Below are 23,774 nucleotides of genomic sequence, written 5' to 3'. Positions count from 1 at the left end.
TCCTAGGCTGTTCTAAGATCCTGTGATTCTAATTTCAGTTAACACAATGACACTCATGTCCAATTAGTGCTACTGAAAACCTGACCCAGTCATTAAATCCTGGTTTGGACCACTAACCTTTGAAAATTCCATGAAAGATTCTTCAAGGCGTATTCATATCAGAAAACAGCAACATACTGACTTTTTCTCTTTAAATTCTTGAAAATCTCAGTCCGTGGTAATCCGGAAGTAGTGATGATCACTACTCCTCTGGGGAAAGAGAGAAGACAGGCTGCTTATTGTTCTTTACTAGAAGTTAGAAGAAAAGAATTAGGGAAGACTTCTTCCTCAAGACACACTTTGCTCTTGTAGGTCACTGAATGATGTTTCAGTGAACATACTTTATGTTCATATTTATGAACATACCTTATTTTGATAAGGTAGAGCATTTATTTCAGTGTTTGGCAGAGTGGTCAGTTATTTTAAAGATTCTACCTATACATAGTTGTTAATACATGGGCTGCTATTTTGAAATTTCTTAAAAAGTATGTGATTTTACAGTGCCTTTTTTTTTTCTTCCAGGTCTCTTCTCTAATTGTGAATATATAATTCACCTTCCTTTACTCACTGAGCACACACTGTACATGACCAGGAGCACTTTAGCAGGAGAAATTTTACCTAATCTGAACTCATTTGGCCAAGTTATGGCATTTCTTCTACAACCTGGAAAGCAGTTCACAGTTCTGCAAATGCTGTTGTATGCATTGAGCTCCAAGGATCACCTTCACAAAACTAAGTATGTCCATCAGCATTTGGACCTCAAATATTAAATCCCTAACTTTCACCATTACTTTGGATTTTGCTTGTTGTTGGGCTTTTTTCATGGTTTTATTATATTGTTGGATGTAACAAATATCCTGGATATGGCAAATTCCTCTATGGGAGCCAATTACACCAGAAAGGATGCAGCTACTGATCCCAGGATCCCAGCTACTCAGCCCATTTAGATTTCTCTTATCCAAATTCCTGTTTGCTTTCAGCCAAAAAGCTGAAATCATTCACTCCCAGCCTAAGAAATACTGTATTCTTATGGTCCATAAAGATTTTGAGCCAAGACAGAGCAGCTCTGCAATAGTGGGTGAAACATCCTCTGCTGTGATGTAACTGCTTGCATGTTTTGCAAGAAGATTGCAACCAGGACACTGTAGAGTCAGGTATCAGAACATAAAACAGAAGCAAAAGATACGGGGGGTGGCTTCTCAGAGCTGAAGCATCTAAATAGTTGGTGAGCATTTTGAAGGGTATAAGAGAACAATGTCTAGAGCGTGATGGATCCTCCTTATATTTTCACAGGCAAAATTTCTTTAGCATGGTGCAATCACAGATAGTCGATACTTTCAGTTAAAAGGAATCTATTTATTTTATGCCTGCGTAGGGTTTTGGGGATTTTTTTCCAATGAATGTTAACACACAACTCACTGCTTGGTAAATACATATTTTATAGGATGTTTGTTAGATCATTTGACACAAATAGATCTGTCACAAAATCAGTTCTGTTTCCCATATCCAGGAACTAAAAACTGTGCCTAATTTGCTCTAATTCATTAATTGTAAAGATGTATGGGAATTTTGCCTCCCTCCATTTCTTCATATTGCACTATATAAACAGTGGTGTCTATTAATAGAATATTGGTCACTGCAAAAAAATAGGAGACAAAACCAATGACCAACACAACAGGTCATTACAGAATCCAAAGTGATGCTGCATGAATAAAGATGCTCATTAACGCAGTCAACGTTACTGAAGTTAGAGTCTCTAAATTAAGCTAAGGTACATGTCAGTCACAAAAGTGAACACATGATAGGACCTTTGCTTTAAAATTTGGAGACCCAGTTTCATCCACATGCCCCTGAAAAAGGACTGCCGAGATTATGAAGAACATGGAGGTGCATCAGGCAGGAGAGCCTATTTGAGACACATTCCAAGTAGCCTGAATTTCTCCCGGTCTTCTCTTGAGGAGGGCTGCCACCTTGGAAGCGGCTTTCTAGCACCAGCCTTTCCTCCACAGGCCACAGCAGCACGCTGCTGGAGTACTACTGCCGCCAACACTGACTGAGATAGCGAGCAAACCCCAACACTGCCTATTATTTTCTCCTACCGTCGCACCCAAAGCCTTCCTCCCACGGCATCCTTAGTCAGCGCGTGGGCGAGGAGCCGCGTGTGTGTGCAGCGGGGCTCAGCACCGGGCTGCAGCTGCGAGGATGCCCAGCCTGCCGGGGGCCGCCGGCACCCGGCGGGGTCCCTCTCAGTGAGAGGCCTCCGCCTCGGCTTCTCCCCTTGGGATGCCGGGGGAGACGTTGTCTGTCAGGGGCATAGCCTGGAGAGGGGTAGGGGGGTGTGTGCGGCTCCCGGGGCTCGCACGGGCGGCACGGCGGCCTTTCCAGGCAGGGAGGAAGCAAGGAGGGCGGGTGGCGTGAGGGGCGAGGGTCTCTCGGGCAGGGCGCGGAGCGGGAGTTCCGGGAGACCCCGGCCCCTGGGGCGGGCTGGGCGAGGGGCGGGGGGCTGCGCTCGGTGTGCGCCTGTGTGCCGGCGCGGGGCCCCCGCCCTTCCCCCGGCGGCGCTGCGCGGTGGGCTGGCGCTGGGGTATTTACGGTAACGTGGACCCGGCGGTGGCAGCTCGGTCGGTGTCAGGTGATCGGCGCCGAGGAGCCGCCGCCGCAGCCGCGAGGAAGATGCAAGATGGCCCAGCGGGGCCGTGAGGGGCTCCGCGGCGCCCCTGCCCCTTCCCCGCCCGCCGCCTGCCCGGCCGGCGGGAAGCGCTGAGGCCAGCGCCGCCGCGCCACAGCCCGTCCCCGGCGGGGGCACCGAGCCATGGGGCTCTGCTACAGCCTGCGCCCGCGGCTCTTCGGCGACGCTGGCGGCGGCGGCTCCATCTCCAGCGCCGGCGCCGCCTCGGAGCCCGAAGCGCCGGCGGAGCCTCACGCCGCCCCGCAGCCGCAGCCTCTCGGCGTCCCGCTCCGGCCCGGCGGTAAGCCCGGCGGGGAGGCGGACGGGCCGCCGCTGCTGCTGCTGCAGAACGGCGGCGGCGGCGGCAATGGGGCGGCCCCCGAGCGGCAGCCGGCGCTGCCCAAGGCCGGCGGCCCCGGCCTTGGCGGCGGGGGAAAGGCGGCGCGGCAGCAGGCGCTGCACCAGCCGCCGGCGCTCCAGAGGACCTGGGAGAAGCTGCGCCTGGAGGAGCGGGAGGCGGAGAAGGAGGCGAGGAAAGTCAGTAAGAGCATCGACCGGGCGCTCAAGGAGCAGAAGCGGGAGTACAAGCAGACGCACCGCCTGCTGCTGCTCGGTACGTGTGGTGTGTGTGTGTGTGTCTGTCTGTCTGTGTGTCTGTGCGGGGGTGTGCCGAGGCGGGCAGGTGCCCCGCGGTGCTCCCCGGCAGCGCCTCCTCCCCGGCTTCCCCTGTTTTCCTCGGGCACCCTCCATCCCTCCTTTGTCTCCCCGCTGCCCCCTCCCAGCCCTGCCCGCCCGCCCCCCGGCCGTGTCCATCCCCGGGCTGTCTCCCAGACAGGTTTACACCTTCTTTTCCCTTCGTCCTCCCCGCCTCTGGCCCTGGCCGTGGTTTTGCAATGGAGAACACGGTCGGCGCTTGTCGGGCGAGGGCGAGCGGCTCCACCCAGGCGGGCGGGCGGGAGCGATGCGGATGGGGGAGCAGCGGGGTCTTCTCGGGTGGAGGAGCCCTGCCCGGGCCGGGGCTGCCCCAATCGCCCGAGGCGGGAACTTCGCTCGGCGACCTCGCAGCTCGGAAACGTTAACAGGAAAAAGAAATATTAATGATTTTTTTTTTTTAAAGCACAGTAGAAAGGAGGAAAAATGGCCATGCATGCGTGAGGTATGTGTAGCCTGTGGATGGTCCTCCTGTGCCGCGTGTAACCAGGGATGGTTTAATGAGGAGTGGTGATGAGCAATAGGCTTCTCATTTAAAGAAGCAGTGAGCGTAGTAAGGGGAAATAAGCGGGTGTAGATTATGTACGTTCCTCAGACATCGCCTCTATTACAAGATGTGTTCTTCAGTTGCTTTCTCTCAGGTTTTTTAGGGATGACTTGACAGCTGTTGTCCCCTCTTTGAGGTGCTACATGCGGTCTGCTGTTGCCACTGCTCTTTCTAAGCATTTGTTAATAGTCCTCTCCAGAGGATTTGTACCAGCTGATACATTTACAGTATGAAAACCACAGGGGTATCTAATACAAGCATCTCATTTCCTGCAGGAAACAGAACAGTCATACTGCAGGGCTTTTTTTTTATGGTCTGAGCAGAGGGCTTATTTGGCCTCTTAGCTGTGGTCATAAATCTCTGTTTTCTGTTAGCGTGAAAATACTGATTTGCTTTTGCATTCGCTTCTTTGCCTGTTCTCGTAAAGTTGCGTGGTATGGAATTTTGGTGCTTATCTTTAAGTGCATTCCAGATTTCCCTTCTTTATAAAACTCGTTTCTTTTTTATTGGATCCCTTCATTCCTGTTGGTGAGTAAGGGGAGGAGAAAATATGAAATACAGCAGTGGACAAAAGGTATGCCAGAGCTGTAGTGCTGCATTTCCACAAAACAAATAATAGCCTTAATTATTACCCATAAAATACCAGCTTGTAGGATACTAGTGCAACTGGTAGAAAGGAAGGAGGAAGAAGATGTAATTCATACTCCATGGATTTATTATTAGTAGTAGCAGTAGTGGTGATAAAATGTCACTTCTGATTCTTGAACTCTTGCAGTGATTAACTCTTCAGAGTAATTAACTCTTCTTTTTCAATGAAATATTAAAAAATTTAATGTTTTCTCCTCCTGAAGCATGGCTGCAAGAAGTCAGAGATCCTGTTTGGTGGCCTTCCTCTGGAAAGCATTGTCATTGCTTGAACAAAAGAATTCTAACAAACAGATACTGTGTGTAGTCTGTAACATGGCTGGTTGTCATAGTAAAGCAGAGCAGTAAACACCTGTTCAGAAACAATACCATTTGAAGAATAAATCGCCTCTGACCTTTGGCACCCTGGAAGAAATTCAACGCACCTAAGACTCCCTGTATTTAATTTTGTTTAGAAGTCCGTGTCATAATCAAAAAAGGTTCTCTAGATCTCCGTATTGCTGGGAGGAAATGTTGGATTATTGTTTCAGGCCTTGCAGATCAGGGCCTGACGTAAATGTTTCATTTAGATGTAGGGAGAGCTGCAGGTGCTTTGTATTGCTTTTTGGACGTATTGGAAATGCTGCTGTAAATAAGAGGAAATTATTTAGAATTGGGAATGGTGTATTTGTCAGAGAAGAAGTTAAGCAAAATTTCATTGCGCAAGGTAATAGGTTTCAGTCTTGCACAGAGGAAAAGACTTAGAATGTACACCAAGGTTTTTTAGAATAAAGGATGTTACCTTTATTTGTTACCTTAGCCTGATATTTTATAGCCTTTCAAGTTGTAAATAACTGGATCCCTGTCCCTAAGGTCTTCCTGGCAGACTGAACCTGAAAAGCATACCTCTGCTAGAGAGAGGAGAAATATTTTTGTACATCAACATGGAGGAAATGCACAGCAGAGGCGAAATGGTGAATGCAGTGACAGCAGAGCACCATCACAGAACAAACAAAGTTGAGCAACAGCGTTGGCGTGGGCTTTGTGTTTCTTTTTTTAAACACAAGTTTGTAAATAATAGCCTCATTTTTGGCTTGTCCTTGTGTATCTCATAAATTTACTGGGGCAAGTTTAGAGGATATTATTGAAATTTTAGAGAAAAATACAGTGGATATTTTAAGGAGCTACGATTAGATATCAAAAGGGTATGCAAATAAATGCACTAATGTAAGAATACTAACAATCTCTAGAGTCTAAATAAGTAGTATATTAGAAGAGAAGCTTATAAATGTTTGAAAATGACCTTTCCTTAAAAGCACACTCACTCTTTTATTATGTCAGGTGAAAACAATAAGCTTTGTGTTGAGCTGTGTGTAATAAGTTACCAAGATATTATAAAGTCTCAAAGGCTTTTTGTAGTGTATGTTGGTAAATATCTCCCAAAGAGCCTGTTCTTGCCTGTCACAGCTTCCCCCCAACTAATGTCTCATGGTGCACGTGATGTTTTGACACTCTCCCCTAACCTACACTCGGAAGCACTTAATGTGTTTTGTCATAACCAGTGATTGTGAAAGGGAGGGTGTGCAGTAAGTGCTCACGATCAGCTCTCTGTCTGTGCCTCCCACATAAATAGGTGTTTAAATATCAGGTGGCTGTAGCTGTGATGCTGAGGCTTTACTTGTGCACTGGAGTAGTGGCAGACGTGGTTTGGGTCCATTTGCTTTTCTTCTTCTGAAAGAAGAACCCACATGAAATGGAAACTGGCTTTCCACCACAGTTGGCTGTTTCTTGCTTAACATCCACTTTTAAAAACACAAGAAATTGATTGATTATTGAATAGATTATTGGGTGCTGGTTATTTATAGGGAGATTTATTTTCTTTCCTCTTTATAAGTGAAGTGTTAATCTGTGCAGAATTCTTAGGATGCTAACCCTGAGATGAGAATTTTATTTTTTTTAAGCATATACATTTACTGAACATATTTGCAGGGCTTGATCTGAGTTTTGCAGCTTCAGTTTCTGCCTTGTTTTCTTTTTTGTCTTTTTTTCCAGAGAATTGCAGTCACCCTCTTCTGCAAGACTGTTTTAGCTGCTGATTTCCTAAAATCTGTAGAAACGTTGAAAATCACTTTATAGAAGCAATTTACGTTCTCATTTGCAGTCTCATATTTTAAACTATTTTCTGAGTAAGTGGGGTGATGGGGAATTGGCTTTAAACAGTGTGTTAACCATTGTGGTATAATTAACGCTTATGTGATGTTGAAGTAAGCTATAGACTGATTTTTTTTATTTTTTTTTTCCTAGATAGCTGTTGTCTTCTAACCTCTGACTCCTATTTTTTTTTTCCATTTACCCTGAGTCCTGGTTGCTATCCTAACTTTGGATGACTTTCTCAAGCAGAACACATTCTTTTACACTTCCCTGCTAAATTGAAACTGAAAGTGTTCTGAGTAAAAGCTTTTCTGTTCAACAGAAACTGAAAGTAATGATATAGGGAATGAGGGAGGGGAAACAGAGATAGTAATTTTCTTCACTTAAAAGGTACATGATATTTAAGTACTGACTTGATAGTGAAATTTAGATATATTTGGTGATGTTCATGTACAAAAGTATAGGAAACATACCGAAAAATGTAATTCCTCCAAATTGATAGAAATCAAACACAAAGATGCCTTGTCAAGCTTGGGAAACTCCTACACAGGAGATCCCAGTAAGCTCAGAGGTGTATAACAAAAGTAATGAGCTTTTTCTTTTCTTAACTATGCACCAAATGACTGTTGCCAGAAATGAACTTTTTGTGCAAAGACAGTTTCTGGTCTGACAGTGGCTTTTAGACTAAAATTGCAGTCTTGTGTGTGTTCTGCATCCCCAAATCCTTAAGTTCATCATGCATCGTCAAGGGAATTTTAAATCTTAAGCCTAATGGATTTTATTTTTAAAATAATTTTAACTAGTGTCAACTCATGCTTTTTGATAAATACCTGACTATAGTTTAGCTTGATGTGGTGATACTTTCCTTGTCTGCATAAGGTTGAATGTTTGAGGTGTTTTTCTGTTACCACCAGAGTTGATTCCTTCCCTGGTCTGTAAGAGAGCTTGGCATATTTGGGATCCTTACAGCCAGCTACTTCTAATATGGAGATAATGCACAGATGATTGGTAGGAACAGATATTTTCAAGACTTTGAAATAGCAGGCTGCAAATGCTGACCAATGTTGTAATGCAGAATGATTTTATAATCCATAATACTTTGCATAATTTGCAGTCTTTTCAAAAGCTCTTCTGCTTTTGTTGTAATTTATGGCATCACAGGAAGTGGGATATGCACTCCTTGCACAGGAGGGAACCTAATAGGCAGAAGTCATTAGGATATTTGGTATCAGTTCTTAACTTCGGGGGTGTTTTCAGTGTACTGAAAACTTAGCTTTTCTTTATCTGTAAATTAAAATTAGATTTAGCCCATATTTAGGTGTTTTAACTTATTTCCATTCTTTGATTGATTTTGCTTATCTTTAATCACTTGATATTCAAGAAAAAGAACCTGAATATTTTTTCACTGTGTTAAGTGTAGTAATACTGGGAGGCTTTAAGTGCTGTCGAAGGGTGGGTTCTGCAGCTGCTGATTAGAACTTTTGGTTATTAGACAAGTTTTGTGTATCAGTGTGTATTCCATGAATGCTTATTAGAATGCAGTGTCTTAACTAAGCAAAATTTGTGGGTATGTTATGTCATTTTAAGGTCCTATTACCACTGTAACTTTTTGGCTGCTGAAATTTTGAAGAACACATAAAACTCCTAGATTTGACTATTTGTTTTCCCTTTCCCCCCAAAAGTTTAGAAGAAAAGCAGTTTGAAACATTGTTACCATGTCTATCCTTTTCCACTTACTAACCCACACACCCAATTTCTTTTTCTTTGGTTTTATCATTTTGACGTAGGGCAACTACAATTTTGGGGAAATACTTAATGGTGGGATTTTTTTGTAGTCATGGCTTTCCTCAACTTACTTTTTCAAGTCAGGTACCATTTGGGCTTGTAAAGCTGAATTAAATTTTTTAAAAGTTACTGGTTTTTTTTCTTTTTAAATCCAGCAGTCTGCCTAAGCTGTGGCAGAAACCTGGCCTGACTTCTGCTTAGCAGGTTTTACTTATTTAATAGTTATACCTGTTCTAGAAATCTTTTGCCTTTGCTGAGTGTTGTGGAAATGGTTCTTCTCTGTGGATTTTTGAATGGCAGTAGAGAAATAAAATGGTGTAAGTAAGATAAAAGAGGTGTCGCTTATTCTCACATAAAAGGGATAGACTCTTATAAATCTTATGCAGGATCTGGAGGAAATGCAGCCTTGCATCTGGCCTGTGCACATCATATTTGTACTTTTTCCAATAATGGATGAGCATGTTAAGTACACTGATTAGTGTACTTCATATTATCCTGGTAGCAGTGTATGAATGTATGTGTGAAACTCCCACATCTTGTGATTTGTCTGCACATGAATATTAAATAAAAGTTCAAGAACTTAAAGCCTTGTGGAATAAGCTGTACAAAGGAGGAAGTATGTGCTGTTTGGGACCAGAATAGGTAAAACTACTTAAGAAAGGATTAATTATTTTCTTCTTCTGTGTTCATGTGCAGATCAAAAAATTTGAGAAAAAAAGCTGACAATTAATGACTGTAACGTAAGACGTAACATCAATCATCTGTAGAGAAACATCTTAGCTGATAAGATCTCTTTGAAGTAAAACTTGAATTGCATCCTCAGAATCTGGTATTTTATGTTTGTTTGGTTTTAAACTTAGGTTCGAAGAATTATAAATTCCACTTATATTTAAGGTAATGTTAGGTTTCAAGAATAATAAATTTGTTCTTCTGAAAATACCATTATTGTAGAAAGTCAGATCCAGGTAGAATCATAAATTCTATCCTGCTGTTATCTTTATTTTAGAGAAGAATTTACATCATGTGGGAACAGCATGCAGTTTGCAGCTTAAAGCTATTTACAGGGATTTCCCCCCCCAAGTATTTAAAATAAAAAGAAACAAAACTTTTCAGTTTTGCACTTTTTCTATGGTAAACAATACACTTTTAACAGTTTCTTTTAAGAGGACTTCCTTCCTTTATAAAACGGAAGTTCTTCTCAGCAGTCAGTTCAAGCAAACTATCTAGTTGGTCTTCAGAAAATGAGACCATTCCTTCTGTGAGTTGGGCTAGTGCATGCAATGGAGATATGTAGCAGGCTGAAAAACATCTGTGATAAAAACCCAACAATAAATTGAGTCCTCACTCTCTGTGGCTATCGTTCCCTCACCCCCAGCCTCTCTTTCTTAATTTGAAAATCCATACTTTTTGATACGTGTAATATACTCTGTGTTTAATTTGTCATCTGTGGATTAAAATGGATAAGGAAGAGTTGTATTTTTCCATCATGAAGAATGAGGGCTATATTAACCTGCCAAGAGTGTGGGTGAACACAGATAGATCCTTAGTATTATGTGCAAGTGTAATTTATGTTAAGCAACTTAATCTTTTATTGAAAACTGTTGTGAATGTTGCTGAGACATTGCCAACTCTGCAACTCTCTGAACTACAGGGAATTAATCATTCTGTATCTTGGAGCAAATGTGGAATGCACTTCATGGTGTTAGGCAGTGCCTTCTTCAGTATCATCTTTATTTTCCCCAGTGTCTCAAATGTGGAGGATGAAACTACATCAAAAGCAAATTGGTTTTATTCCTTAAGTGAAAGCACTCCTTCCAGGTTCCTGTTTGAATTAATTTTTTATGTTGATTGTAGAAACATTTTCTATTCCAAATGATACTTTTTTTCAGATAGAGGCACACACGTTTGTCTGTGCGTGCACACATGGCCACTGAAGTTCTTGTAAAATGCAGGAGGTTGCTCTGAGGAGTCCAGGTGAGACAAACCAAGCTTCAAGAATATGTGGTTGGATTATGTCCTGGCATACCTCATAGCCTTAAATCTTCATAAGCACAGGGCGAATGTAATGGATTCTGTAACAAGATTTCTTTCTTTCACCCTTTGACTCACTGGACATCTGAATTACAAAACAGACTTATGGTATTATCTTCTGCCTGTTCTGAGCTTCCTGTATTTGTCTAATTCACTGTCTAGCAGAGATAGGAACATGATATTAAGCACTTCTAACATGTCAGCCTTTGCTAAGATGTATTTATTTTTTTATGTTTTTACAAACTGTAAACCTAAAATGCAAAAGAATGTAATAATTTGTATAAAGGCTATAAAGAGAATTAACCACTTCATAATCTGAAAATATATGATTAAAGATTTAGGGGGACATTTTGTTTTTTTGAGGGCTTTAAGGTTTTGGTAGGGTTTGGTTTGTTTGCCTTTTTTTTTTTTTTAAATCTTATTTTTAAATAGGCAAAAGGACTCTCTAAGTGGCAAGATGCTGTGGAAGGTATTTGCATCTCATGATGTGTCTGCTTGAATTTAATTTAGTAATTTCATCACCTAATAATAAAACCTGAATAAATTTTTTAATTCCTTGATGTGTATGAGATATTCTTCTGCTTCAGCTGTGCTAAAGAACTTCATACCAGACTTATAAGTCTGATACTGTGACGTGTGATACTGTGCAACCTAGTCATGTATAAAGAACCAGGAAAATGGCAGGAAGGACAGGCTCTAACTTTAGAGGACTTCGAGAGCCTTTTATTCATTTGGTCTAGTGACTTGTGAGCATGGCTGTAGGCAGAAGTGTAGCTGTTTAAATGTTTTCCTTTTATCCCTTGGAAATATTTCAGTGAATGAAAACAGATGGGAACTACAGGCCAGCAATTCTGGTTTAGATTGAGTAGTTGATCTTCCTTTGATTTAACATTTTGAAAGAAGAACAGAAATCTCAAATTCTTTAGAGTATTTTCCCATACTTGGGGTGGGGTAAGGGGAACAAAAATACCCAACCAACCAAGAAACCACCCATCTGTCATGTAAATTCTGATGGTTTTGTTTTGTTTAGCAGAGCTGTATTTTAAATTCATATTAATATGGATTGTCCCTGCAGATGAAGTAGCACTGACAGGGGAGCACAAGCTTTTGACACTTCGGGAAAGACTGGATAACAAGCTGTATTTAAATAGCTGCTATGCATTGTTCCTGTTCATAAATGCATTTTTCTTCTTAATTTTGGGAATCTTTTTACACTTTCTGTGATTCTTCAGTGTTGTAAAGCATTTATTTTGCCTTAATGGAAGAGCAGTAGAGAAACACTAGAGTTGAGTTTGATGTTGTGCTTCCTGACATCTTGCTTCTAGATCAGGAGCTATAGCAGTCCCTCTTCCTTGAAGTTCTTTGTGCACTCTGAGTGCAAAAATCTGTTATTCCAAATTATATTGCTGGTCCCTCAGGTTTTCTTATTCAGCTCAGTGTGACATCTGAGTCCATGAGCTTGTTCAGTAGTGTCTTTCCAACTTAGTTACTATTGAAACAGTACAGTTGGTGTCTTGTTCATTTTAGAGTTTGGGGTCTTTTAAATGCGAAAACTACAGTAATATTTCAGGGGGCTACATATTCATGCCAAGGGCCTTCTACTTCTTAGCTCTGTGTGTAGAGGTGAAAATGTTTGCTCAGCAGAGGGAGGGAAAAGAACAAAAATCTGCCTGCAGTGGTGTTTGACTGTCAGGGGATCCTGGCTCTAGGTGTATGTCAGCTATATCTTTGAACTACCAGAGGTGGAAGAAAAACTGTTTCATGGAAAAGCTGAAATGGAGAGAGTAGTTTTTTGGTACTTGAAGTTGCTCATAATTTAATGCTGACAGGATCACCTGAAGAGGACTCGACTCCCTATCGACTCACATTTGGCAGTAGTCCTTGTCTAATTAAAGCAGATTCACAGATATGTGATCTATCTGCCAGAGATAGAATTAATGCTTTCTAATATGTCAGGAAAAGCTGAAGTAATGCAGTAAAAGGTCAAACGGCCTTTCAGATATGCTGTAGAGGGATTTGGAGGGAGGGCAGGGAAGATGGGACTATCTTTTCATGCTGCTTCATACTATCAACAAGTACAACTGCTTGTGTTCCTGGTCCAGCTGTTTCAGAAGAAGCGAATAGGGGTTCTGATGCTCTGAAATAGAATGAGCAGTTGTTCTGCACTTGGTGTGATTCCCTATGCAGTGCTGGAGGGCAAGTTAATACCTTGTTCTGCTCTAGGGGGAAGCTATTCATCTTAAAATTCAGTTTCTCTGGGTTTCTGTGCATTGGTTGTGTGAGCAGTGTCACAGTCTGCCAGTGTTCTGCAGCCCTTCCTGTTCTAGTACATGTAGTTTGTGTGCATGACAAAACAAATACATAACCTTCTCAAGCCAAAACAGCATAACATCAGTATCTTACTGTGCTGACTGCCACTGAAATGTAACCTTTTCTTAATGACAGTGTTTCTCTTAAGATAAAAATGGCTAGACAAGTAGCAAAAGTTTTCTCCTTGTTTTTTTGTTCTGACCCATACTCTTAAAAGTAAGAGCTGCTGTTTTGGGATTGTTGGTGGGGGCTTGTTTCATATGTATCCTGTATCTTGATACCCTGATAAAAGATAGTTAGATAATCTGATAAAAGAGTGATTAGAAACTTGAATTAGTTGGCTGCTCACATGATGTGCAAAGAAATGTTGAATTAATCTCTCTTAATCTTCTGTCAGACAAAAATAATTTGACAATATTACTGAGTTCTACATGAATAGACAGCATATTCTGAGTGTAGTCCTTTATTCCCTAACACAGTTCTCTCTCTGAGGTTAGACTGATAAAAGACTTTGGTATGGGTAGCTGCTCCATCAGCTTGAGGTAAGCAATCAGACAATGGAGTAGACTTTAGGAGTTTATGAATAATTAGACTAAAGTCCAGAAGTGACTAGTAAGATTTTTTTTCATTTGGCTATGTATGTAACAAAGATACCATTTCACTTCCTCATAGTCTCTCTGCTCTAAACACATAAGGTGCTTGAATTTTAACGTGAATATTACACTATTATTTCATACAAAGTGTTCAAGCAGTGTTGTTTTGATCCCTAGCTCAGAATAGGACACACACAGTCCCACCCATCCACTTCTGCTGGGTTGGAATTCACACTACACTTGCTTTCTTCATCTTGTTTTGTATCTGTAACTCACATACTCCATTCCTTGAAAGAAAACAGTCTGGAATATATTCTTGAAAAGCCAAATGTGCTTATCACCTAATGCTCTTGTCTGACTGCTTTTTCCAATGTGTCAGAAGTGGGGAATGCCAATTTTAATGGTGAATGTATTCCTTTTCTGCATGGCTGATGTACACTTTTCTGCAGTGGCTCATGGAAGAATATTACTTGACTCTACCAAGTTTATCATAGTTGCTGTTCTCCAATGTTGCTGCTCATCCACACTTGAATCTTTTGATAAGATAAAATTATTCACAGTGCTATCTTTAATCAGTGGGTAAAAGTTTACTGTAACTAGTTGATGGTTCACACTTCATTCTTGAGATCCATATGGTATCTGATTCCCGATTCACTTAAAGTGTGTTGTATCGATTGTTTGCAGAGTAACATCAGGCACACATGTACTGCTTATTTATAATATCAAGTTATATTGACATAAGCCTTCAACTTAATCAACTGTATTTGCAATCAATATCCCTCAGATATATATTTTTAATTAGGCAATTAACTTATTACTGATTCATTGGCATTAGATAGTAGATACCTGTCCCGTGCTTGATGGAATGTGGTTTTTCTCAAACTGTGTGTAATCTAAACAATGGGATCTCATACCTGAACAAACCCTTGATTTTCTGATGCTTTCAGGTTATCTCACAGAGTAGCAGTAAATGTGATTGACATTCCTTATGCTGTTTATCTGCCATGATTTGCAGGGCATGCTCAGATCCTTCTTGTAGAGAGTTTTCCTGTATATATTAGGAAAAGAACTGTTTAGATTACATTTTGAAGACAGAGGGCAAGAATCTCTGTTTAAAGAATTAATTGTGTTGACACATAGGGCAATTTGCTGTTACTTTAAGGTAGCAGAGCCTAACTTGATATATTGGGGTGAATATGAATGTTTTTGTTAAACAATTAAGCTGATTAACCACATCATGGTCTAGCATGGTGCAGAAGAGGATGCTGCTGTTATGATTTCTTGTATAACAAATAATTTTGTCACCTTGAGATACTTTGGAAACAGCAGCACTTTGCTCGGTCGTTTCCATCTCTACTATGTAGTCTGGTTTTAGGGTGTTTGATACTCTACCATGTCCTTTTCTTGAAAAAGAAACCAAGCGCTTCTTTAAACTGATAGTTTCAACAAGCTGAAAATGCTTTATCAAGATGAAGTGCTAGGCCAGTTAAGTACTTACTGCTACTACAGACCAGCACAGGAGAAAAAAGATAATCTCATGATGTTATGTTTTTCTTCTGTTTGGTACTGGCTGTGGTCCAGAAGTGTCTTCTGTACTATGTTAGATCTTCCAGGCAGTTGGTCAGACCTTTTATGAACACTGTCTTTCAAATCAGCTGACTCTTGGTATTTTTTGCCTTCTTTGTTTATGGCTGAAAAATTATTTATTCATATTTTAAAACAATAGAGGAGTCCAACTCAAAATGTAAAGCTCTTAAATTCAAGCATTTAGTAAAGTAACACTTTTGTTTTAGGTCAGGGTTTTGGTAGTGTTTTTTATTGCAGATAGGAAGGTTAATATTTGCAACAAAAACTGCTTATTGCGAGAATTCTTGTATGTGGTATATATTGGAAATACATTCTTACTCTAACCTTTTACTAAAATAAAGGAGGAGCTCTTACCTTCATAGTCCTCTTCTTTATTAATAGGTTCTTTACTGATGAATTAAGTCTCTCTGAACACATGGGGGTAGTCTTGTTTTTTAACTCATCCTAAACGTGCACTAACAATTACCTCAGTTCATAAAATACCTGACCAAGTCTGTCATCCCATCATAGACAGTATGGGTTTTGATTCTGAGGTGTACACACTTTTTTCAGAGCATCAGATGCCTTGAAAATCTTTCTTGACCCAACCATCCCTGGTTGACAATCTGCTTAACATTTCAAAGGGTAGTCCTTCCTCTGTGGGTGTTCTGTTAAATGCTCTAACTGGAGCCTGGTCTTCTAGCATTTTAATTAATTCTCCACACAGGGACCCTTCTTGTGGAGAAAATTTGCATTTTCTTTTAAAAGAATTTCCAGAATAGATTGTGAGCATAAACTGTGGAGGAGGAAAATTTACTTACAGTTATAGGAGCAGTTGTGTTTCTGATTTTGCTGTAGTATATAAAGATCTGAAATTCTAAGTCAGTGTAATGTGAAAATATGTAAAACACATGCTTTTACACTGAAAGCATAGTAAGTCTTGCTGTGACTGCAGGAATCCCAAATGTGAACTTAATTTTGTGGTGTTATCAGTCTGGAATTTACTGCTTAAGTTAGAAGAGGGAGCAGAGATACAGAAGCATGGCAGAAAATTTTCATGAGTACCTGATTTCTCAGTTTGATTACAGCATATGTCATCAAAAGTACTGAATGGTTTTTTCTTCTACCAACTTCACTTGGAATCAAATGGTCAGCTCTGATGAAGACTTACAAAAGTGTTTTGTTTCACAATCTGAATGTATCAATTCCTTCAAGGAGAATATTCTTAATTTTTGCTTTAGTGGTATTTTGGACACTTTGTCCTTGGCTCAGTCCTTGAATATGTATCTTAGTGATGTTAATAATTCATTTTTAAAAATTATTTTATTTTTTAAAGGCTCTTATTCTAAGCATTAAAGCTGAAAATGCAATCTTTCATGAAGCCTATAAAATGCAACATGTAACTTCTGGCTCAGCAGCAGGGTGCTGAAAAAATTAGGGTAGATTTCAGAACAGCAAATTTATTAAAATACTGGAAGAAACACTTTTTTACTTGTTTTGCTACTTTTCCCTTCTGGTCATAAGCATCCATTGGTATTCGTAGTGGGAAACTTAAAGCTGAGAGCTTAAAACATAATAGAATCAGCTGAATAGTATCATATAATGTCATATATCATTAGGAAGATTCAACTACAACGTTCAGTAGGGTTTGATTCGAACTGCAGTCAAACTGTCAAGTATAATGCAGAAGTTGGGCATTCCATCACGAAGGGTATCTGTCCAAACTTTGGTGCATGTGCCTTACTTCAACATGTGTAATGTTGTCTTGGCTTAAATGACTGCTTCCTTTCTGCATTCCTCATAATATTCTCATTCCTTACGGCATATGCTGTATAGAATAAATAATAGCAAATGTGTGACATGTTGACTGTATGTCATTTTTCCTTTTTTTTTGATGTGGAATAATTCTTGCACTGTATATGGAAGTCTTTAGTGTCTAGTGGGGATTTTTTCCAAGGAGTGGACCAATGATATATTTCCTCTTGTTCAGATGGAAAATCAAAGTAAAGTGGATCATGTTCAAATTTACATATCATCTAATTTTCAGCTGTTAGTTTAGATGTCTACAGCCTGGCCTACTTCTAAAATTATTTTAGAGAGCTGTTACAATAAGCTGCTACCTTTGGTGTCCTAATTATTATGTGGATATTTACTCTAATTTCTAAAAACTGCTGCTCAAATTAAATAATCTTGAGACTGGAGAAACATAGCAATAATGCTGCAGCTGCATGACCTCCTCTGGTGGCTACACATCCAAAATCTGAAAGCCCAGCTGTGAAGAAACTGAACTTTCTGGTAGTGTTTTTGTGTCCCAATGCCACCATAATGATCTGGGCCTCTCAGATGCTTGTCAGAGAGGTTCCCTGTTCTGACAGCATGAGAATGTCTTCAAGTCTTTAAAGTACACTGCTCTTTTCTGTGTGCAATTTCCACTTGTAGTCCAGTGAAAAACGCTGACTGGTAGCAACTGTTGATATCCTCTCATCTCCCATCAGATAACCATGAGAGGCAGTGTACTGGAGGGTGTCTTGGCTGCAGCATACTAGGTTGGGGTAATGTTGCAAAGATTATCAGACTGCATTGCTGCTGCAGATTTCCATAATTGGAAAGTCTCCATCTGACCAGCTTTGGGAGCCAGAGGCCAAGCAAAGAATGAGTCTCTTACTGCACTAAGCAAAGGTCTCTGAGCGTAGACATATGGACAGCCACATTCCTGTGAGGGAAAATTTTGTCCCTGCCCCTTGCTCCTAATGCATGACAAGAGTGCATGGGAAAAAAATTAGGCAGCAGCTCGTTGTTGCAGTCAGTAATCTGATTTACCCCAAGATGAAGCAGATTCTTAGTTAATGGATTGGAGGTTTACCAGGATTTTCTTGTATGTTCAAGTTCCTGCATCATGCTTATGGCTTAAGTTTACCTTCTCTGGTCATAGAAGTTTTTATGTAGTGGTGAAATTTTTATTGCAAAGTTTCTCTATAATTGTTAGGTCTATCTTTTTCCTCAGAAAAATGTGTGTGACTATAAAAGTAACACTTCACAAATATTTTTTTGTGCAGTGTAAGTTATTGAATGTGTCATCAGTGGCTTGATAACAGTGTAGATTGGGAATCCTCTATGCTTTTATTGGAACAAAATGGGATCCAAATCCCATTCAAAATATGATGCAATTTTATCTTTTTATTTTAGATCACACATCTGTTGTGTTCCTCAGTGCTTTTTTTCTGTCTGTGGTACTATGCCAGAACTAATGAATCCTGTGGGATCTTATCTCAGCTGAGGTCAGCATTGGATAAACCATGTCAGTAATTCAGAAAAGATCTGAGTCATGGGGTATTGTAACTTCTGGCTGTTGATGGTTGCTCTAAAAAAGCCAGCGGAATTGCGAAGTTCAATGACTTGTTTACAAATACGGAAAAATTTAGGCATAATTTGAATGACTATCTGAACAAGATACTGTGTACTCAGAAAGAAGCTGTGATACTCAAAGCTGTTTCCAGCTGCATTCCCAGTTACTTGTTGGTTCAGGTGTGAAGAACGGTGCTGCTGGATGTGAAGGGATTTGTGTGTGCCCTGCTGGACGGTGAAGCAAACTTCTCTGTGGCAAAAAGGCATACAGTTCTTGTTTCTCAAAGAAAACTGTAGCACCCCCTTGGCTGAGCCAAATGTCTTCTTACACCTGTTTCACCAGTCTATAGGTACCACTGTATCACCTCTGTTTGCTCTTTATTCCCCATTTGCTTTGCACTGAATGAAGCAGGATTCTGTAGCTAAACTGCCATGGCTTATCCCACAGCATGATTAGAACTGTTAATGCTGTCTTTGCAGCTTGGAGAATTGGGAGTAAACTGGGAAAGAAAACTTGTGGTAATTTGGTTATGAAGGCAGCATGGATTTTTTTATTTTTTTTAATTTGGGAGGTGCATAATGGTTAATTTCAAGATCAGCTCATGAAATACTATATTTTGATGAAAATTCTGTACAAGACAGAGGCTGGTCTAGCATTTTTGCAATGGTAACCATTGGTTTTATTTTAGACTGGAGTAAATTCTCAGCTTTCTAATGGCTCTTTAGCAAAAAGTTGCAACCTTCACATGGCTTAGTAGATGTTCTTTATCAATTTCCACATCTAGTCTATGAAGGAGAATATGCAAAAATCAGCTTTTGTTTATGGTTGTTTATTTTTCAGACCCATGTATTTTCACTGATCTACTGCCAGATGCAAGTTAAAACTTCTGCCAGACATTTTCCCCATTAATGGTAGGAAATAGATTATTTTGGAAGGCCAGGTGGTCTTTAGGAGCACTTTGATGGAGTGAGGTGCACTGGATTGGCACTCGTTCATCGCACCCTATTACAGTAGATGATGGAACAGTGTGGGTTTGCCCCACAGAAAGGCAGGTGCAGTTTTCATAGATACAGGGATGTGAAGGCAAATGCCAAGGACCCTATGTTAGATGTTATCTCACTGTAGTACTCTCAGGTTGACTGTTTAAATTTCTTAAGCTACTTTGTGACAGTATATGAGGAAGACTGTTTCTTGTATCTCAAGTCCCAGATAAATCCATTGCTGCCAAAACTGCAAAGATTACTGTGAATAGTCTTAGTGGAGGTGTATTCTACAGGTTGCATTCAGGCTTTGTAGTTAAACAGTGATAAGTGGTTAACTATAGACATGGCAACAACTCTGAAGATATTTGTCAAAGTTTATTACAGCTTGTGATTTACTTTTCTTCATTTTCCCACTCTAACGGTGCCCCCCCCCCCAGTTTACACCACATTTGGGATGAAATGCATACATTTCCATGTTGGTGCTTGGGTAGCAGATAAAAGCCATGCAATTCAATTATTTCCTTCCTGTCTCACAGTTCCTCCAACTTGGCCATTTTATTGCAATCTCTTTTAAGGAGAATCTTCTCTGATTGAAGATAGATACTGAAGACATTGAGAGGTTTAAAACCAGTTTATGTACCCTTCATGTTTTCTACAACTGCTGTTCCTGAAGCCCTGTGGGAAGGAAGGATGATTAGTGAGTATCCTTGACTTAGTGGAAATGGTTTGAGTGGTAGCAGCATCCAGTGTTACTCAGGGCTGTAAGTAATATACCCTAATTCTTGTAAAACAGTAAGTCTCACCAACTTTGTCTTAGACAAGACTGGTGTTAATTCAAAGTGCATCTGATTCATCTTTTGCAAGCTGTTCACCTTTCATCTCTTGAGCTTTCCTCCTATTTTGAGTTGCCAAATGCATCAGGCATAGGTGAGATCACCTTTGCTCATCCAGAAGCTTAGCTGCTTAAACAAACTGATGCTCCTGCTGGCTGGTGCCCAAGCTGCCCTTCTGATATCCTGATTTTTAATTTCATACAAGTGATGGAATTCACTGAAGGAATTATCCATTCTTTAGAGATTGAGAGATTCCCATCTGTTAAACTTTGTGTTGCAATAAATCTTAGCCAAGATGTGGTAGATGTGGGTCTAAAGTCAGATCACTTTCCAAGGCACATGGCTTTACCCTTGTGTATACACCAGTGTGTTGAGCTTGAGGAAAGCTTGAGTATAAGTGTTCCCATAGGTTCATCCTCTTTCTTTTTGACCATTGTGATGTGCACATTTACTGTACTGGTGTGCATATTAACTGCAGACATCAGTCATTTGAAACTCATTCATAATTAGAAAATAATAAACTTGCAGGTCTTTGGGTGGCTGTTCCTAACTTCATGAGATCTCCCTAAATCATTTTCATTAAGTGTGATTTTTTACCTTGAATTTTGAGATAGAACTGATGCAAACTCAAAGAGAGATGTCAATTTTTGAGAGAAAAAACAAAGCTGAGAAACTTTTCCAGTTGCTGATGCAGAAGGGAGAGCATATTATAACTGATACCTGGATTAGGAAAGTTTAAATACAAATTTTTAAGGGGATGTCATGTTTCCTTAAATATGTTGGAAAGCAGCAATCTGCCTTGGTATTATGAGTGAATGAATGCTGTCATTGCAAGTTATTGTCTTCTCACGGAATAACACATCCTTGATTACTACAGTTTTGTGTATATCAACTTACCAGCACTATAAATATAAATATTCTGATGCAGGCATGTTCTGCTACCAAGAGATGTAGCTGAAGAATTTGAGACAAGTCTGTCCACCCTGATAATCTATAAAATTGCCAATGCTTTGTTCTTCTGATTTAAAAGTAATATGTGCTTGTCTTGTTACATATTGAGAAAACTAATGACTAATTGACTGCTTGAGACTTCGTTGTTGTTGCTGTTATAAATTTGTGAACAGATTTGTTTATCAAAACATATTGCATGACATTTTAATGGTGATGTTAATGAAGTAGTGCTACTGTCACTAGAAATACTGGACTCTTCTTCCAAAATTTTTATGGTTGTATAGACCACTAAGATGATTAGGAGGAAGCCTTCTCTTTCAATAAAACTTGGATGCATAAATTGTATGTAAACATGGCAGGAGGAGTGAGAGTGGTGTGGATTCTCAGCTGTAGACTCTCAACTTAGGACACCTTAGGCAGTTTGGAGAGTCTCCGTGCTAGATTTGTCCCTGAATTCTCCCTACTTTCATCCTTCCAAGACTTTCAGAGGGGGCTAAGAGTGATAGGCTGGAATGGGGTAACAAACCCAGAAGTGGGACTGACCAAAGAAGGGTTTGCAGTTGAGTGTTGCTCTTCACCGGGTGTTCCTGCATTCGTTGCATTTTGTCTTTAATCCTCGTGGTGGCAGCACACGCCAAGAGGAAGGGGGACAGCTGAGTGCTGCTGACCTGAGTTTTAATTACAGTTAAAATGAACATGCTCCTACTTACACTTTTAGCTTTTGTTTCCGGTGAGGCAGCGTCAAAACCAGAGGGTCGTAATCTGCAACATCACTTTTCATGAACTTCTCAGAGACACTTAGTTGGGAAAAATATTTCCTCTTCTCGTCTCCAGTCCCACACCAGCTGGTAAATGGCAGGATTTGTGAAGAATGGGAGCTTCTGAGTAAACTTACGTGGCAGGGTTGAAGTTTCAGTTGTCCAAAATGTTATCTGAATGATGATGTAGGTTTTTGTTAACTCCAGCTGTTGTGCCAGGGCTCTTGTTGTTCAAGGCACTCCATTGCTGTAGTCTTTCCTAAATTTGCACACAAAATCAGGATCTGTCTGATGGATTCAAGTTGAAAACAGAGAGACAGTGTCAGGCATCCAGTGAAAACTATCAACACAAGGCAAAGAAATAAATACCAAATGTTAGTTATGAGGTACTGATAACCAAATAACTGAAAAGTTGCTGATACACCGAAAAGTTGGCTGCAGATTTAACACTGTGCTAATTAAAGAAGGCAGATAGAACTACCTTTTGGTATCTGAAACAGCCTTTTCCAAAATAGCATCATAGGCATTTTTTTTTTCTGTAGACTGACTTGATAATGTGAGTGAACAGATATTTTAGGGTAGAAGTGTTGGTTTGTAAACTATCACAGGGATAGGTTCATTTCATGTCATCTGTCTGACCTCAGAATCACACATCAGTTTCTTGAGGTCTTTTTCACATGACCAAAAGTGTCAGGTATTTGTTCTGTCTTCTGTGTTTCCTTGGCATACTGTGAAGCTGTCATATCTCAAAACTTTTGGAACTGAAGCCAATATTACTGAAGTTCATAAAGTACCTAGAAGAAGGAAATAAGGTAGGAAAACAAACAGTGGTTTACATGGAAAACAAGTAAATGTAGTCTCTACATAGTGTCTGCAGGACATTTCTGGTATCTGACCTGAAATTGTTTAAGAGTACTTTAGGTGTTCCTCACTCGAGTAATGATGAAAATATGCTCTTTCTGCACTGTATTTCAGTTAGAAGATTCAAAAACTGGAAAATGGGTAATAAATATTTAAGGGAGGGCATTTTCTGTATCTAAGAAGTGGGCTAAAAGGCCAATTTAATGGCTCTACCTTCCTGAGCTCTTTAGGAGAGAATGCATTTAAAAATAAATACAAACTGAAGTATTTTTCAAATAAACTTGAGAGCTCAAGGTGGAAGTCTCTGCAGAACTAGTTATAAGACTAGAATCAACTGTTACTATATGAGAATCAAGAGGATTTTTTGCTTCTCGTTCTATAAAGGGCATTAAAATACTACCAGGAAAAAGAACTATATGTTCTCATTATTCATATTGGTCTTACAGGGAGCATGCATCAAGCCCAACACAACTGAAACAGGAGCATAATTTCTAAAATTGGAACTTCTACATGAGCTTAAGCTGCATCCTGAAGAGGACAGGCTCATGTGCTGCTTTTCGTTTGCAGTCATGCAAGTTTGAGATATACCAGAAATTCTCCAGAAAATCAGTGTTAGATCTTAAAACTACAGTGTTACTCAACAGCTGGCCAATCATCTTACCTTTTTCATAATACTTATTTTGCCTTCTTGCCACTGTCTCATTCAAGGAAATTTTTGAAGCTAAATAGCCTTGTTTTATGTTGTTAAATGTGGTATATTTATGAACTTCCATTACCCAAATCACTACTTGTATTGTAAGTGTTAATGATGGGATTGAACTTTCATGTAAATATAATACAGTCTACTGACCTTCACTGCTGAAAAAGCACTATTTGTTGCAATGTGGTTATGGAACAGAGTATGAATAAAGTGCTCTTTCTTTCTTGGTGACTGAGATGGATATTCTTTTCCTTTGTTCATCCTGTTAATTACACAGTGTAAAGCAAGTTTGTGGGAGGAGAACTTGCGTTAAACCA

At 40.0% G+C, this 23,774-nt stretch overlaps 1 protein-coding gene across 1 annotated transcript in view; it reads left to right on the top strand.

Moving 5' to 3' along the window:
* The first annotated feature begins 2,851 nt into the window (after positions 1-2,851).
* GNAL (G protein subunit alpha L) overlaps positions 2,852-23,774 on the top strand; it is a 178,242-nt gene continuing 157,319 nt past the window's right edge. Inside the window, exon 1 of the mRNA XM_062487990.1 lies at positions 2,852-3,320. Coding sequence (XP_062343974.1) covers positions 2,852-3,320 — 469 coding nt within the window. The remainder of the gene's footprint in view (positions 3,321-23,774) is intronic.

The sequence above is a fragment of the Cinclus cinclus genome, chromosome 1 (assembly GCF_963662255.1).
Source record: "Cinclus cinclus chromosome 1, bCinCin1.1, whole genome shotgun sequence".
NCBI lineage: Eukaryota > Metazoa > Chordata > Aves > Passeriformes > Cinclidae > Cinclus > Cinclus cinclus.
This window is presented reverse-complemented; position numbering and strand designations above follow the sequence as displayed.